Raw genomic sequence first — 18734 nt, 5'->3', positions numbered from 1 at the left:
CTGGACTGTGTGTTTACAGGCAGTAGGGCCTGTCATCATTCACTTTGAACTGGACTGTGTGTTTACAGGCAGTAGGGCCTGTCATCATTCACTTTGAACTGGACTGTGTGTTTACAGGCAGTAGGGCCTATCATCATTCACTTTGAACTGGACTGTGTGTTTACAGGCAGTAGAGCCTGCCATCATTCACTTTGAACTGGACTGTGTGTTTACAGGCAGTAGGGCCTGTCATCATTCACTTTGAACTGGACTGTGTGTTTACAGGCAGTAGGGCCTGCCATCATTCACTTTGAACTGGACTGTGTGTTTACAGGCAGTAGGGCCTTTCATCATTCACTTTGAACTGGACTGTGTGTTTACAGGCAGTAGGACCTGCCATCATTCACTTTGAACTGGACTGTGTGTTTACAGGCAGTAGGGCCTGCCATCATTCACTTTGAACTGGACTGTGTGTTTACAGGCAGTAGGGCCTGCCATCATTCACTTTGAACTGGACTGTGTGTTTACAGGCAGTAGGACCTGTCATCATTCACTTTGAACTGGACTGTGTGTTTACAGGCAGTAGGGCCTGCCATCATTCACTATGAACTGGACTGTGTGTTTACAGGCAGTAGGGCCTGCCATCATTCACTTTGAACTGGACTGTGTGTTTACAGGCAGTAGGACCTGTCATCATTCACTTTGAACTGGACTGTGTGTTTCCAGGCAGTAGGGCCTGCCCTCATTCACTTTGAACTGGACTGTGTGTTTACAGGCAGTAGGGCCTGCCATCATTCACTTTGAACTGGACTGTGTGTTTACAGGCAGTAGGACCTGTCATCATTCACTTTGAACTGGACTGTGTGTTTACAGGCAGTAGAGCCTGCCATCGCTCACTTTGAACTGGACTGTGTGTCTCTCCCTGTGTTGCCTATTCACAACAACAAGATCAACAACTAATGCTAGCCAGAGTCGAGATGAGATCAAATCTAGCGAGGGAACATAAGATAAACCCTCTCAGCTAGTTGGCCATCAACATTGCACTGATAAATGATGTGAAATAGTAGCCTACTCGCCCTTCTGCTGCTTGCTAGTCCAACGCTCTAACCACTAGGCTACCCTGCCGTCTACCCTGCAGCATCACTAGCTGTAGCCAATGAAAAACAATATGAAGGGAAAAAGTCAATCACTCATCCACTCCTCCAGCCAATGTTAAGTTGTTTTTAGCTTGCTAAATAAATAGCTAGTTGCGTAAATAAATACGCTAGCCCAGCTGTGTCAAACAGGGGCGGCAGCGTAGCCTAGTGGTTAGAGCGTTGGACTAGTAACTGGAAGGGATTTGTGGATTTGGCCACAGGTTCTCATCCACATCACAATTAAATTTTTCATTAGCCAAACATCTTGGGAAGAATCTTCGGGCATGGCGAATCCAGGCCTGACACTGGTCTGCCGTGATGTCATCCATGGCCCGGAGAAGGGCTGCTTGCTCGTGAGGGCGCCTATCATATACCTTCCACCTCCCTCAATCGGGTTAAGAAAAGGAGAGTATGGGGGTAAGTGCAGGGTGGTAAATTGTGGATAGGCCTGAAACCATGCTTGCACCATTTGAGCATGGTGGAACCTGACATTATCCCACACAATGACATAGGTCATGCCATCAGCTCTACAGACCTGATTTAGCTCATCAAGGAAGGTTACATTCGAACAGTGAATCATGTGGCTGCCTGCAACTCAATATATAGAGTATATAGAGTAGAGAGCTTTAGATGTTGTTCGACCAAACATTAGAACGGGTAAGATGAGTAATCTAAGCAACTTTGACCGTGGTGTGATTGTTGATGCCACACATGGTGATTCCAGCATCTCAGAAACAGCTGCCCTCCTGGGATTTTTACTCACTAAAGTCTCTAGAGTTTACAGAGAATGGTGTGATAAACAAAACACATTCAGTGAGCCGCAGTTCTGTGGGGAAAACACCTTGTTAATGAGAGAGGTCAGAGGATAATGTCTAGACTCATTCAAGCTAACAGAAAGGCCACAAATGCTCAAATAACATCTGTTTAAAACAGTGTTGTGCAAAAGGGAATCTCTTAATGTACAACGCCGGGAATAATTCAGGCTGTGGAGGCAAAAGGGGTCCTACCCAGTACTAGATAGGTGTACCTAATAAAGTGGCCGGTGAGTGTACAGTAACGTTAAATCTGATAACATGGTCTGGAGAAGTGGTACATGGGACCATAGAAACAGTGTCTGATAAAGAATGATGATGAAACATTACATCCATAGATAATGTCGTCCAATTGGTTCATGTTCGGTAATTGGTGTCAATGGATCTCGTTATCCTGAAACATTCATGATCTAAACATGGATTATTGTTTGTCAGTTTCCATAAAACTCTGCATTAAGAGTAATGCAACAGTACCTTAACATTTTGAGCAGTTGTATCAATTGATAGTTAGATCATTGTAATGAAATGAATAGACAGTCATCTCAGATGTAATGTGTGAATTGCATTTTGAAATGTTAATACTTTGATGTTAAGTTGTCATTTTGAACAGGTGATTTTAGTTCAATGAACAAATGATCTTAGCTTTATGTGTATTGTATCCAAGAAATTGGAAAAAGTGTTAGAGTTTTGAAAAATGTGCATTTTGATCATTGGTTGTGAGTTTTGTGTCTAGAGTTTTGAAAAAAGGTTCTGAAATTAGTGCCAAAGTGAATGTGAAAAACTGTAAAACAAAGGAAGAGATAAATAAGATGTGTCCAGCCTTTGCTGCTATGACATGGTGTGACCCTAATCAAAGAGTATTTAATAACTCCAAATAACTAAAACATAGCTATAGGTTGTTGTAACATTTAAACTTAAACATTTTTTCTTTTTTTTGCACTGCATGTATCACTGGTGCGGTTGAATACAGCATTGTTGTATGGTGCACTCAATGTATTGTAGTTGAATAGCTAGCCTACTACTCAAATGTTGCTGTAATAGGCCTATTCATGGTGTTTTGTTGTAGGTTTTGTTTTTTATTTTTTGTCTCATCGCTACAACTCCCGTACGTGCTCGGGAGAGACGGAAGGTTGAAAGTCATGCGTCCTCCGATACACAACCCAACCAAGCCGCACTGCTTCTTAACACAGCGCGCCTCCAACCCGGAAGCCAGCCACACCAATGTGTCGGAGGAAACACCGTGCACCTGGCAACCCTGGTTAGCGCGCACTGCGCCCGGCCTGCCACAGGAGTCGCTGGTGCGCGATGAGACAAGGATATCCCTACCGGCCAAACCCTTCCTAACCCGGACGACGCTAGGCATTGTGTTGCCCCATGGACCTCCCGGTCGCGGTCGGTTACGACAGAGCCTGGGCGCGAACCCAAAGTCTCTAGTGGCACAGCTGGCGCTGCAGTACAGCGCCCTTAACCACTGCGCCACCCGGGTGGCCCTCAGCTTTCGTTTTTTGACTACTCATTGTCAAGCTTTAATAAACGAAGCCAGACTGCAACATTTCTAGCTGTGACTGGCATGTGTCTGTACACTTTCCCTCCACTGCACGCTGTAAATGGGACACACGAAATATAGCTCAATTGAAGTTGAATTCACCGATGTGAGTGCATCAGGCTGTAATTACTAGATGACTCAACTGTTGACTCATTTATACTCGCTTGTGTGTCCTATTCGGCCCGCAGGCCTTGTGTGTCCTATTCGGCCCGCAGACCTTGTGTGTCCTATTCGGTCCGCAGGCCTTGTGTGTCCTATTCGGCCCGCAGGCCTTGTGTGTCCTGTGTGCGCTAGCCTATTAGCCACGTTATGACTGACTTGTGATCATTGCCCTTGCTAGTTTATTATATTGACGTTCCCAGCCTTAGTTACAGTTGTCCGTTTCTGTTCAAAATATTGAGTCATTGATACTGAACCAGTGCATCCTGAATGGGTGGAGGCAGCAAACAATGTACCAGGCCAGTGATTTATTTTTAAATGATATTAATTATGCATTGAACTGCATCCATCTATTCTGCTAACAATGTCTTACTGTACAACATTTATTTTCTGGTCAAATATAACCTTGGTTTTGAAGCATGAACAGAGAATTTGATATGTTGTTACTGATATTATGATTGTCTGTTTGTTTTATATCTGCAAAGTAGTTCAACACTGTCAGTTCCACTTTAAACACTTGAAACAATGGGAAGAGTTAAACAATGTGTTGCATCCTCTGTGTATTATGGATCATATCAAATGTATTTATAAAGCCCTTCGTACATCAGCTGATATCTCAAAGTGCTGTACAGAAACTCAGCCTAAAACCCCAAACAGCAAGCAATACAGGTGTAGAAGCACGGTGGCTAGGAAAAGCTCCCTAGAAAGACCAAAACCTAGGAAGAAACCTAGAGAGGAACCAGGCTATGTGGGGTGGCCAGTCCTCTTCTGGCTGTGCCGGGTGGAGATTATAACAGAACATGGCCAAGATGTTCAAATGTTCATAAATGACCAGCATGGTCAAATAATAATAATCACAGTAGTTGTCGAGGGTGCAGCAAGTCAGCACCTCAGGAGTAAATGTCAGTTGGCTTTTCAGAGCCGACCATTGAGAGTATCTCTACCGCTCCTGCTGTCTCTAGAGAGTTGAAAACAGCAGGTCTGGGACAGGTAGCATGTCTGGTGAACAGGTCAGGGTTCCATAGCCGCAGGCAGAACAGTTGAAACTGGAGCAGCAGCACGGCCAGGTGGACTGGGGACAGCAAGGAGTCATCATGCCAGAAAGTCCTGAGGCATGATCCTAGGGCTCAGGTCCTCCGAGAGAGAAAGAAAGAAAGAAAGAAAGAAAGAAAGAGAGAAAGAATTACAGAGAGCATACTTAAATTCACACAGGACACCGGATAAGACAGGAGAAATACTCCAGATATAACAGACTGACCCTAGCCCCCCAATACATAAACTACTGCAGCATAAATACGGGAGGCTGAGACAGGAGGGGTCAGGAGACACTGTGGCCCCATCCGATGATACCCCCTAACAGGGCGAAACAGGCAGGATATAACCCCACCCACTTTGCCAAAGCACAGCCCCCACACCACCAGAGGGATATCTTCAACCACCAACTTAGCATCCTGAGACAAGGCCGAGTATAGACCACAAAGATCTCTGCCATGGCACAACCCAAGGGGGGGCGTCAACCCAGACAGGAAGACCACGTCAGTGACTCAACCCACTCAAGTGACGCACCCCTCCTAGGGACGGCATGGAAGAACACCAGTAAGCCAGTGACTCAGTCCCTGCAATAGGGTTTGAGGCAGAGAATCCCGGTGGAGAGAGGGGAACCAGCCAGGCAGAGACAGCAAGGGCGGTTCCTTGCTCCAGAGCCTTTCCGTTCACCTTCACACTCCTGGGCCATACTACACTCAATCATATGACCCACTAAAGAGATGAGTCTTCAATAAAGACTTAAAGGTTGAGATCGAGTCTGTGTCTCTCACATGGATAGGCAGACCATTCCATAAAAATGGAGCTCTATAGGAGAAAGCCCTGCCTACAGCTGTTTGCTTAGAAATTCTAGGGACAATTAGGAGGCCTGTGTCTTGTGACCGTAGCATACGTGTAGGTATGTACGGCAGGACCAAATCAGAGAGATAGGTAGGAGCAAGCCCATGTAATGCTTTGTAGGTTAGCAGTACAACCTTGAAATCAGCCCTTGCCTTGACAGGAAGCCAGTGTAGGGAGGCTAGCACTGGAGTAATATGATCAATTTTGGGGTTCTAGTCGGGATTCTAGCAGCCGTATTTAGCACTAACTGAAGTTTATTTAGTGCTTTATCCGGGTAGCTGGAAAGTAGAGCATTGCAGTAGTCTAACCTAGAAGTGACAAAAGCATGGATAAATTTTTCTCATTTTGGACAGAAAATGTCAGATTTTTGCAATGTTACGTAGATGGAAAAAGGCTGTCTTTGAAACAGTCTTGATATGTTTGTTATGTTTGTTAAAAGAGAGATCAGGGTCCAGAGTAACACCGAATTCAGCATCTCCCCCTTCACCCCTCAATTGTGTGCATTGTGGACTGTATGGGTGTTTGTGTATCTGTGTTAACATTTGCATACGTGTGTGTGTGTGCCGGAGTCTATATCTGTGTGTGTCTTGGTCCCCTTGTCCTTGTTCATCTGCACACTGAGTGGGAACATGTGAATGTCCGCGTCACACGTCTGTCTGTTCACGTTCTCCAGATCGCCGTCATCCCAACTTCCATTCATATCTTTTATTTCCATTACGCTGTCATTCTCCTTTTGCCTTGGAGCACTCTGTTGTTGTTGATGGTGGATTTGGTTTGTTTGTGGTTACCGAGGTGTACGTGTGTGGAAACACTTGTCGGCATTGGGACAAGTGAGACACGTCAACAGCTGCTGATGCCTCTTCTGGTGTGTGTGTGCCCGTGTGTGTGTGCGCACCGTGTGTGTGTGTGTGTGTGTGCGCGACCCGTGTGTGTGCACGCCCGTGTGTGTGTGTGTGTGCGCCCGTGTGTGTGTGTGTGTGCGCGCGACCCGTGTGTGTGTGTGTATGGACCCCTCACCGCGGTAGACAGTGTTATAATTAGACGTGTTTCATATAAAGTGTAACCCGTGGACCGGCATGCCAGCCATTTCCCAGGTAACCCACCTCAGGTCTGAGAAACTCATATGGCCATCTCGTCTGGCTTAAATAGCCATGTGTCAGCAGGATAGTGTGTGTGTGTCTGCTCGCGAGTGTGTGTGTGTCTGCTTGCGAGTGTGTGTGTCTGTCTGCTTGTGTGTGTGTGTCTGTGTGTGTGTGTGTGTTGTAGGTCACCGTGGGACTAGCTGGCGCCTAGTGCTCGCCCACGTGCAAGCCACTGAGACAGGGAAGAGCGGGGACAGCTCCCGTGCTCGCCCACGTGCAAGCCCCTGAGACAGGGAAGAGCGGGGACAGCTCCCGTGCTCGCTCACGTGCAAGCCCCTGAGACAGGGAAGAGCGGGGACAGCTCCCGTGCTCGCCCACGTGCAAGCCCCTGAGACAGGGAAGAGCGGGGACAGCTCAGGTCTGATTAATGAACACCGGAGAAGACTCCTCGATAGAGGGGGAGACCGATGGACAGCAGAGGAAGAGGAGAAGGAGGAGGAGGGAGATGCTTGATACAGAATCGCCTGCCTTACCAGCCGTGAGGCCTGTCAATTTGTCAGAAGAGGAAGGAGAGAGGGATGGAGAGATGCAGCCCCTCTGAAGGGAGAGTGTTGAGTTTGGTCTGACTCTGATTCCACCTGACAGAACCTTTTGAAGTGCTCATTACTCACTCTGATTTTAGGCCCCTACACCATAATCACACACACAAGCAAGTACACACAGACGCATGCACACACACACACACACACACACACACACACACACACACACACACACACACACACACACACACACACACACACACACATAGTAAAGAACGCACACAATCGCTCTCTCATACACAGTCAACCCACCAGAAGTTCCCACACACTATAGCTTTTGGCTCCCAGTCTCTCTGCTATCAACCCTCTCTTCTCTCTCATTCTCTCTCTACCTTTCTCTTCTCTTTGTCACTGTAACACCATGACACACACACACGCCATGACACACACTACATTACTTGCTGAATCAAATGCACCTAGAGCCCTCTATCACACAGAGAAGACTCGTCTGGAATAGCATTGTGAACAAGGATACACAAGCTCTTACGATACAGAAGAAGAAGCCCTTTTGAAGATTAACCTGACCACTAGCCCACAGTTCAGCCTGTCCCTCCAGCCTCCCATGTTGCTCTGTCCACTCTATCCTATCAGAGGGACCAGCCCGGCGGGCCTCTGAAGCTAATAACGCTGCTTAGAAAGGCAGCTGAAATAACGAATGAAGGGCTGAGGTTTCTCTTTCTGAAGCCCCCACCTTTTATCAGCTCCCTGTGGGAACATGGCATTTCTGGTTCTCGAACCAAACAAGTCTTTGGATTTAAAAGGGCGACTCTGATGTTTTTTCCCCGTTTGAATTTGTGGTTACTGTTGTTATTGTTTATGTCTTGTTGGGGCTACTAGCTTTGGTCTAAGAAAATATATACATATATGGACATCCAATGGCTTTGGAACAGGTCCTGGAGATCAAAGTAGACATGAAGCAATATGTCTAGTAAGACGCCGTTTCAACCCTTATTGGTATTCATCAGGTGAATGAGGGTTTCTGGGGTGGCGAGCTTTGTGTGCTTGTGAGCTGTTGTAGAGCTGTTATTGAGTGAAACTGTGTGTTGGATGTGGGTTTATCGACCTGTGTGTGTCTGTCTGTGTAACCTTCTGTGTCTTGCTAGCTGGTGTCCTTTCCACGGTGTCTGTATGGCCTCATCTGTTTGTATTGAAAGCACCCAACCCATTCTCCAACCTGCCCCCACTTCAAAGAAGTTGCCCCTAACTGGTCCAAGATCAGATTTATTTACCTAATGGCTAAAACTAGGTCATTTGATCCTGTGCTTAGGGGGAACTTCTACAAACTCAGTTTGATCGAGCAGTCTTCCTCAGAAACCCCTCGTTTACCCAAGGGAGGCCAATGACCAGTCAGTCATAGGGGAGAGATGTCCCTGTCTCTTTCTGTGTCTGTCTCTCTCACTCACCTGAAAGGGGGAAGGAGTCTGAGAGGGCTGGAGAAACCAAGGTTTCTTCGTCATCTAGGGCGAAACTACCACACACACCTCAGTCCCTTAACACAGAGACAGGGACACCTCAGTCCCTTAACACAGAGACAGGGACCTGGACACCTCAGTCCCTTAACACAGAGACAAGGACACCTCAGTCCCTTAACACAGAGACAGGGACACCTCAGTCTCTTAAAACAGAGACAGGGACACCTCAGTCCCTTAACACAGAGACAGGGACCTGTGCACCTCAGTCCCTTAACACAGAGACAGAGACCTGGACACCTCAGTCCATTAACACAGAGACAGGGACACCTCAGTCCCTTAACACAGAGACAGGGACACCTCAGTCCCTTAACACAGAGACAGGGACCTGTGCACCTCAGTCCCTTAACACAGAGACAGAGACAGGGACACCTCAGTCCCTTAACACAGAGACAGGGACCTGGACACCTCAGTCCTGCTGCTTCCAAAATGAGCTACAAAATGTGAACATCCACCTCTCCTTTGTGCACACTCTTTTCGGAATGTCGGAATGCACGTTTAAGTCAAATCAAATCAAATTGTACTTGTCACATATGCCGAGTACCACACCTTACCGTGAAATGCTTAGTTAAAGGCCCTTAACCAACAATCCAGTTTTAAGAAAAATATTTACTAGATAAACTAAAGTAAAAAATAGAAGAGCAACAATAAAATAACAATAACAAGGTTTTATACAGGAGGTACCAGTACCGAGTCAATGTGGAGATTATATACAGGAGGTACCAGTACCGAGTCAATGTGGAGGTTATATACAGGAGGTGCCAGTACCGAGTCAATGTGGAGGTCATATACAGGAGGTACCAGTACCGAGTCAATGTGGAGGTTATATACAGGAGGTACCAGTACCGAGTCAATGTGGAGGTTATATACAGGAGGTACCAGTACCGAGTCAATGTGGAGGTTATATACAGGAGGTACCAGTACCGAGTCAATGTGGAGGTTATATACAGGAGGTACCAGTACCGAGTCAATGTGGAGGTTATATACAGGAGGTACCAGTACCGAGTCAATGTGGAGGTTATATACAGGAGGTACCAGTACCGAGTCAATGTGGAGGTTATATACAGGAGGTACCAGTACCGAGTCAATGTGGAGGTTATATACAGGAGGTACCAGTACCGAGTCAATGTGGAGGCTATATACAGGAGGTACCAGTACCGAGTCAATGTGGAGGCTATATACAGGAGGTACCAGTACCGAGTCAATGTGGAGGTTATATACAGGAGGTACCAGTACCGAGTCAATGTGGAGGTTATATACAGGAGGTACCAGTACGAGTCAATGTGGAGGTTATATACAGGAGGTACCAGTACCGAGTCAATGTGGAGGTTATATACAGGAGGTACCAGTACGAGTCAATGTGGAGGTTATATACAGGAGGTACCAGTACCGAGTCAATGTGGAGGTTATATACAGGAGGTACCAGTACCGAGTCAATGTGGAGGTTCGTCTTCATAAAGAAGAAGGAAAGAAGCAGAGGAGAGACATTATTAGGAAAGAAGCAGAGGAGAGACATTATTAGGAAAGAAGCAGAGGAGAGACATTATTAGGAAAGAAGCAGAGGAGAGACATTATTAGGAAAGAAGCAGAGGAGAGACATTATTAGGAAAGAAGCAGAGGAGAGACATTATTAGGAAAGAAGCAAAGGAGAGACATTATTAGGAAAGAAGCAGAGGAGAGACATTATTAGGAAAGAAGCAGAGGAGAGACATTATTAGGAAAGAAGCAGAGGAGAGACATTATTAGGAAAGAAGCAGAGGAGAGACATTATTAGGAAAGAAGCAGAGGAGAGACATTATTAGGAAAGAAGCAGAGGAGAGACATTATTAGGAAAGAAGCAGAGGAGAGACATTATTAGGAAAGAAGCAGAGGAGAGACATTATTAGGAAAGAAGCAGAGGAGAGACATTATTAGGAAAGAAGCAGAGGAGAGACATTATTAGGAAAGAAGCAGAGGAGAGACATTATTAGGAAAGAAGCAGAGGAGAGACATTATTAGGAAAGAAGCAGAGGAGAGACATTATTAGGAAAGAAGCAGAGGAGAGACATTATTAGGAAAGAAGCAGAGGAGAGACATTATTAGGAAAGCTGTATTCTAAGACACATATTTTAGCAGCTAAAACCATTGCGTTTTTTAGCTGCATTTGTTTTATCCTGTCTGACGTGCCGGGTATGCAGAGTTTCCACAATTGAGACCATTCCATTGGTAAATCTGTCAAGGCAAAACGAAAGCATCCAATGTGATTGGGGCATGGTCAGATAGAGCTTTGATTGGCGGTAGTGCAAAACCAATTACAGTGGAGACTGAGTATGGACCATCCAAATAATGTTCTCATGCATGCTTTCTCTACTGACTGATCTCTTAGCATTCACCACAAGGGTTAAAGTCAATCTGAACCCATTGCTCATATTAACCCAGTAAAGCCCCAGTACACACTGGACTAGGACTGTGTGATCATGCTGTGTACTTTGCCACAAGAACCTAATCTATATGTACTGTACCCAAGTGGTGCAGCAGTCTAAGGTACTGCATCTCAGGGCTAGGGCATCACTACAGACCCTGGTTCGATTCCAGGCTGTAACACAACCCGCCGTGATTGGGAGTCCCATAGGGCAGTGCACAATTGGCCCAGCGTCGTCCGGGTTAGGGTTGGGTCGGGGTAGGCCGTCATTGTTAATAAGAATTTGTTCTTAACTGACTTTTTATTTATCCCTCACCTCTACCTTCTACCACTCTGTCCCTCTTTCTACCACTCTCTCCCTCTTTCTACCTCTCTCTCCCTCTTTCTACCACTCTCTCCCTCTTTCTACCACTCTCTCCCTCTTTCTACCACTCTCTTCCCTATCCCTCACCCCCTCACCCCCTCTTTCTACCACTCTCTCCCTCTTTCTACCACTCTCTCCCTCTTTCTACCACTCTCTCCCCCTATCCCTCACCTCTACTTTCTACCACTCTCTCCCTCTTTCTACCACTCTCTCCCTCTTTCTACCACTCTCTCCCTCTTTCTACCACTCTCTCCCTCTTTCTACCACTCTCTCCCCCTATCCCTCACCTCTACTTTCTACCACTCTCTCCCTCTTTCTACCACTCTCTCCCCCTATCCCTCACCCCCTCTTTCTACCACTCTCTCCCTCTTTCTACCACTCTCTCACCCTATCCCTCACCCCCTCTTTCTACCACATCCTTCTCTTAACCCTAGTCACCCCACGGATAAGGCATGTGTGTATTCATTTAAAAATGCTTGCTTTTTTCCCCACCTGTTATTGGCTATGGAAATTATATCAATCACAACTAACCTCAACTCAAGTTTTTTTTTTTATATAAAACATTTAGAATGAGATCTGCAGTAATTTCATTAATCTCCCTATAAATAATGTAACTTAAATAGGGAAAGATTTATTTAAAAGGGGGGAATTCACACTTTTCAGAAGTAATAAAGTCGTACTCAGCTTTGTATGACCATTAAATCCAAATCATTGTCAGGTGGACTGCTATTGAAGGCCCTGAAAACAACAAATCATTGTCAGGTGGACTGCTATTGAAGGCCCTGTAAACAACAAATCATTGTCAGGTGGACTGCTATTGAAGGCCCTGTAAACAACAAATCATTGTCAGGTGGACTGCTATTGAAGGCCCTGTAAACAACAAATCATTGTCAGGTGGACTGCTATTGAAGGCCCTGTAAACAACAAATCATTGTCAGGTGGACTGCTATTGAAGGCCCTGTAAACAACAAATCATTGTCAGGTGGACTGCTATTGAAGGCCCTGAAAACAACAAATGTAATAATTCTTCTGGGTAAAATCTTTACATTTTCAAAATCGCATGTCCGTCTCGAGCAGTACAGTAGCTTATGCCGCACTTTTTATTTATTTTATTTCACCTTTATTTAACCAGGTGGACTAGTTGAGAACACCTTTATTTAACCAGGTGGACTAGTTGAGAACACCTTTATTTAACCAGGTAGGCTAGTTGAGAACACCTTTATTTAACCAGGTAGGCTAGTTGAGAACACCTTTATTTAACCAGGTAGGCTAGTTGAGAACACCTTTATTTAACCAGGTAGGCTAGTTGAGAACAAGTTCTCATTTGCAACTGCGACCTGGCCAAGATAAAGCATAGCAGTGTGAACAGACAACACAGAGTTACACATGGAGTAAACAATTAACAAGTCAATAACACAGTAGAAAACAAAGGGGGAGTCTATATACATTGTGTGCATAAGGCATGAGGAGGTAGGTGAATAATTACAATTTTGCATATTAACACTGGAGTGATAAATGATCAGATGGTCATGTACAGGTAGAGATATTGGTGTGCAAAAGAGCAGAAAAGTAAATAAATAAAAACAGTATGGGGATGAGGTAGGTAAAAATGGGTGGGCTATTTACCGATAGACTATGTACACCTGCAGCGATCGGTTAGCTGCTCAGATAGCAGATGTTTGAAGTTGGTGAGGGAGATAAAAGTCTCCAACTTCAGCGATTTTTGCAATTCGTTCCAGTCACAGGCAGCAGAGAACTGGAACGAAAGGCGGCCAAATGAGGTGTTGGCTTTAGGGATGATCAGTGAGATGCACCTGCTGGAGCGCGTGCTATGGATGGGTGTTGCCATCGTGACCAGTGAACTGAGATAAGGCGGAGCTTTACCTAGCATGGACTTGTAGATGACCTGGAGCCAGTGGGCCCTGACCACTTCCCCTGTCCTCCCATTAGCCTGCCCTCCAACCCCTCTTGTACTCACTCCCCACGCCCCCCTCTCTGCCATCTCTCACCTGTGAGCCAAGAGAGCCTCCATGACATTGCCTTATTAAATTGCACTTATCAATCATTCTTACCAGGGATGCCACCGTCCACCACATTAAAGAAGTCAGAGAAGTGTGGTTTCAGCAGCCCTGTCATGTCTTCGCAGACCACTTCCTACTCCCCCCGAACGGCATTCACACATCATCATCAGCCTGTTATTACAGGACCTAGAGGTAAAGTCCCCCCTGTACCCTCCCAGTCCCCCCATTCACACATCATCATCAGCCTGTTATTACAGGACCTAGAGGTAAAGTCCTCCCTGTACCCCCCCAAACTCTCCCTTATACTCACCAGTCCTTTCCCACCCCGACCTGGTCCTACCTGCCTCCCCCTCCCCACCCTAACCATGTCCTCCCTGCCTTCCTGCCTAATCGTGCCATTATGTGGTATAACTGTCAGATTAAGTTGTGCCATTAAGTGGTATAACTGTCAGATTAAGTTGTGCCATTAAGTGGTATAACTGTCAGATTAAGTTGTGCCATTAAGTGGTATAACTGTCAGATTAAGTTGTGCCATTAAGTGGTATAACTGTCAGATTAAGTTGTACCATTAAGTGGTATAACTATCAGATTAAATCGTGTCATTATGTGGTATAACTGTCAGATTAAATTGTGCCATTAAGTGGTATAACTGTCAGATTAAGTCATGTCTTTGAGTGGTATAACTGTCAGATTAAGTTGTGCCATTAAGTGGTATAACTGTCAGATTAAATCGTGGTATAACATTGTGGTATAACTATCATATCAGATTAAATCATGTCATTATGTTGTATAACTGTCAGATTAAATTGTGTCATTATGTGGTATACCTGTCAGATTAAATCGTGGTATAACTTTCAGATTAAATCATGTCATTATGTGGTATAACTATCAGATTAAGTCGTGTCATTATGTGGTATAACTGTCAGATTAAGTCCTGTCATTATGTGGTACAACTATCAGATTAATTCCTGTCATTATGTGGTATAACTGTCAGATGAAGCCCTGTCATTATGTGGTATAACTGTCCGATTAAACCCTGTCATTATGTGGTACAACTATCAGATTAAGCCTTGTCATTATGTGGTACAACTATCAGATTAAGCCCTGTCATTATGAGGTATAACTATCAGATTAAGCCCTGTCATTATGTGGTATAACTATCAGATTAAGCCCTGTCATTATGTGGTATAATTATCAGATTAAGCCCTGTCATTATGTGGTGTAACTATCAGATTAAGCCCTGTCATTATGTGGTACAACTATCAGATTAAACCCTGTCATTATGTGGTACAACTATCAGATTAAGCCCTGTCATTATGTGGTACAACTATCAGATTAAGCCCTGTCATTATGTGGTATAACTATCAGATTAAGCCCTGTCATTATGTGGTACAACTATCAGATTAAGCCCTGTCATTATGTGGTATAACTATCAGATTAAGCCCTGTCATTATGTGGTATAACTATCAGATTAAACCCTGTCATTATGTGGTACAACTATCAGATTAAGCCCTGTCATTATGTGGTATAACTATCAGATTAAGCCCTGTCATTATGTGGTATAACTATCAGATTAAGCCCTGTCATTATGTGGTATAACTATCAGATTAAGCCCTGTCATTATGTGGTATGACTATTAGATTTGGGATGTTGTGTTCTACACTAACATAAAAGGCCAAAATGATGGTGTTCATTAATCTTCATCAGTCGAGACGGTTGTCATATCTATTTGGTTGACTTTAACCTGTGGTAGCAATTTCAACTGTAATTGATTTATCATACTCAGAGATTCTTCTTCACGCACCACTTTCCCTCTTGAAATGTTAGCCGAACCCGTTGAGCCGAGAGACGTAGGTGTAGCCGCAGGGCACCACAATTTGGCAAACAAAGACTCGCAAGCCGCACGGTTCGTTAGCTCGACTTCTCGTCTTCAAAAGAGCTATTAAAACACTCCTCAGCCTTCTCCTCCCACGGATTAATGCAGGCATGCACACACACGAACACACACACGCACACACACTCACACGCGCACACACAGCCACCTGTTGATATCTCTCCCCCACAAACCACACGTCATAATAAGGGAGGCTTTTTCTTTTAATCACTGCTTTTATTATTAAATCAAAATATATTTTTGAAGGAAAAGTTGGCAGTGAAATAGAACTACAAGGTGGGGGAAGAAAAAGCTAGCGAACCAACGCGATTTGCAAAGTGGAACTAATCCAGAGAGTTTTTCTGTTGGGCATGCAGCCCCTCATGCATGCCCAGACCACAATGGAGCCCACTGCTCCCTCTCTCTCTCATCTCTCCTTCCCTGCCTCCCTCCCTTTCTCCATCTCCTGCCAGCTGTCTGAAGTCAGCCTCCAGTCTCCCCTCCTGTCCCCTCCCACGTCACCACATTTGCATATTTGACCCAGATTAGCTACAGGCCCACCCGCTGGGCGCTGTGTGGGGAGGACCTGCCGTCACTTCCAGACTCAGTTTCATCTGTCCTCCATAACGATGTGCTAAAGTCACTGCTAACAGGCCTCCCTTAGAGCGCCACTGAAAGGCCCTTAGAGACCCTGCTGGGGAGAATGTCCCCAACCTCCTCCATCTCTCCTTCCACCCAACCCCCAAACTACAGCTTGTCCCCTTGGAGTTGAGTGGATGAGGTAGGGGGGCATGGGGCTACATAGCCAGCCTAGCAGTCTAGTGGTGAATTAGCTGCTCGGACACTGAGAACACTCAGTACAACGTGACATGAGAACACTCAGTACAACGTGAACATGAGAACACGCAGTACAACGTGAACATGAGAACACTCAGTACAACGTGAACATGAGAACACTCAGTACAACGTGAACATGAGAACACTCAGTACAACGTGAACATGAGAACATTCCGTACAACGTGAACATGAGAACACTCAGTACAACGTGACATGAGAACACTCAGTACAACGTGACATGAGAACACTCAGTACAACGTGACATGAGAACACTCAGTACAACGTGAACATGACAACACTCAGTACAACGTGACATGAGAACACTCAGCACAACGTGACATGAGAACACTCAGTACAACGTGACATGAGAACACACAGTACAACGTGGCACCTTGCTCATGAGGAGAAGCCCAAATAAACCTGAGAGAAAGCGAGGCCCCCATCCTACACTGCTCATCCAGGGAGTTTTGAACTATTGTGCATCGTTCTCTGTAGCAGTCAGAGAGAGAGGCTCATTATAACACCCTGCTGTCTATGAGGTCTTGACACTGGTGCCCTGATGTCTCCTTTTATTTGATGCATCAAACCTTTTATTTCACCAGGCAGGTCAGATGCATTTCAAACCTTCTCCTTTACCACTTTGTGGAGTTTTTAGAAGTGCACAATGCAAACATAATGATGTTATAATGTTATCCTCATGGAATATGCTGAACTCTCATGGTATTTTGACAGCTCTCCTATCATAATCATTCATTCATAGATCATTCATATGTTTAAGTGTTGCTCTGCATTGACAGGGCTTTCCTAGCCAGGTTAAAGCAGACTGAATGCTGCACTCACCAAGTAATGGTGACTAGGCTAGTTTAACCAGGCTAGTTTAACCAGGCTAGTTTAACCAGGTTAGTTTAACCATGCTAGTTTAACCAGGCTAGTTTAACCAGGTTAGTTTAACCAGGCTAGTTTAACCAGGCTAGTTTAACCAGGCTAAGGGTGCCCCCAGGACCAGTACTTTGAATGCTAAAAAGAAGAAGAGCGGAGGAGAAAATGAAGTCAAAGCAGTGAAAATGGGTGATTGAGGAGAGGAGCAGACCCCCCCCCCCCTCCCAGACCCCCCTCTGTATGATAAAAAGCCTTTTTGGACTTGTAAGTTGAAAAGCTGAAACATGGCCGTAAAACTTTGTTTAATCGCAATTCCTCCCCTGGAGAACCTTCACCACAGTGTAAATGCGGAACATGACACGTTGTCCAAGGCTATTTAAGTCATTGGAAATTGTTCTGCAAACACTTTAGTTCTGGTCACTCTTTTTTTTAAGAAACATTCCTAATTGACTCTGACCATTTGCATAATTGACCTTGGCGGACCCTTCTTGGACTGGTTGGCAGGGTGGGACAGGAGCTGGTGAATAGCCAGAAAGGCAGCGAGCAGTCAGAAAGGAAGTCTATACTGGATGGGATAAGTGATGGTGATCTAGTGACTAGGGGTACGTCCAAAATGGCATCCTATTCTCTATACTCTATATAGTGCATCCTTGGTCCCCGGTCGAAAGTAGTGCACTTCATAGGGAATAGGGTGCCATCTTGACTCAGTCTAAGTGACATGTGAATGATAGTGCTGCTGGAGAGCTTGTTGAGACCGGAGGGGTGGTGTGGAAACACAAATGATTGATTATGATCTGAATGGGGGACGCAGGACCTCCCTTATGTACTGTGTGTGTGTGTGTGTGTTGGGGGGGGGGGGGTCTGCATGTGTCAGGGAGGGTTTCATTATTACACTTGTCAGGTGCTGCCTGCAGAGTGACTTGTTAAAATGTTCCTGTCTCCCTGTACTCTTTACTGTACACTAGATAAATGTAGCACAACCAGTCCAGGCCACATCTCTAGCAAGGGCTCCCTAAGACAAGCATGTGTGCTGTAGCAACCCATAACACTGTGCTACGTTAACACAGCCTGATACTTCACATACCTGAACATGACTTATGGCTGAAAGAAGTGAGTGAAGGTTTACCAGGGTTGAGGAAGAGAGAGAGAGAGAGAGGGTGAGAGAGAAAGAAAGAGAGAGAGAGATGGAGAGAGATGGAGAGAGAGGGTGAGAGGGAGAGGGTGAGAGAGAGGGTGAGAGAGAGAGGGTGAGAGAGAAAAAAGAGAGAGAGAGATGGAGGGAGAGGGTTAGAGAGAGAGAAAAAGAGAGAGGGTGAGAGAGAGAAAAAAAGAGAGAGGGTGAGAGAGAGAGAGAGAGGGAGAGAGAGGGTGAGAGAGAGAAAGAAAGAGAGGAGTGAGAGGGGGTGAGAGAGAGAGGGTGAAAGAGAGAGAGAGGGTGAGAGAGAGAGAGAGAGAGGGTGAGAGAGAGAGGGTGATAGAGAGAGGGAGGGTGAGAGAGAGGGTGATAGAGAGAGAGGGTGAGAGAGAGAGAAAAGAGAGTGTGAGAGAGAGGGTGAAAGAGAGAGAGAGAGGGTGAGAGAGAGGGTGAGAGAGAGAGGGTAATAGAGAAAGAGGGAGAGAGGGTGGGAGAGAGAAAGAGGGGGAGAGAGAGAAAAGGGAGAGTGTGTGAGAGAGAGAGGGTGAGAGAGAG

General features: G+C 45.5%; 1 protein-coding gene across 1 annotated transcript in view; it reads left to right on the top strand.

The window, feature by feature from the left end:
- Positions 1–17239, top strand: part of LOC109889066 (nuclear factor 1 A-type-like) — a 199641-nt gene extending 182402 nt beyond the window's left edge. The window contains exon 8 of the mRNA XM_031822233.1: positions 13510–17239. Coding sequence (XP_031678093.1) covers positions 13510–13925 — 416 coding nt within the window. The 3' untranslated portion in view covers positions 13926–17239. The remainder of the gene's footprint in view (positions 1–13509) is intronic.
- Positions 17240–18734: the final 1495 nt, after the last annotated feature.

This window comes from Oncorhynchus kisutch, linkage group LG4 (genome assembly GCF_002021735.2).
Source record: "Oncorhynchus kisutch isolate 150728-3 linkage group LG4, Okis_V2, whole genome shotgun sequence".
In the NCBI taxonomy this organism is placed as follows: Eukaryota; Metazoa; Chordata; class Actinopteri; order Salmoniformes; family Salmonidae; genus Oncorhynchus; species Oncorhynchus kisutch.
The sequence above is the reverse complement of the archived record's forward strand: the minus strand, read 5'-3'. Positions and strand labels throughout refer to the sequence as shown.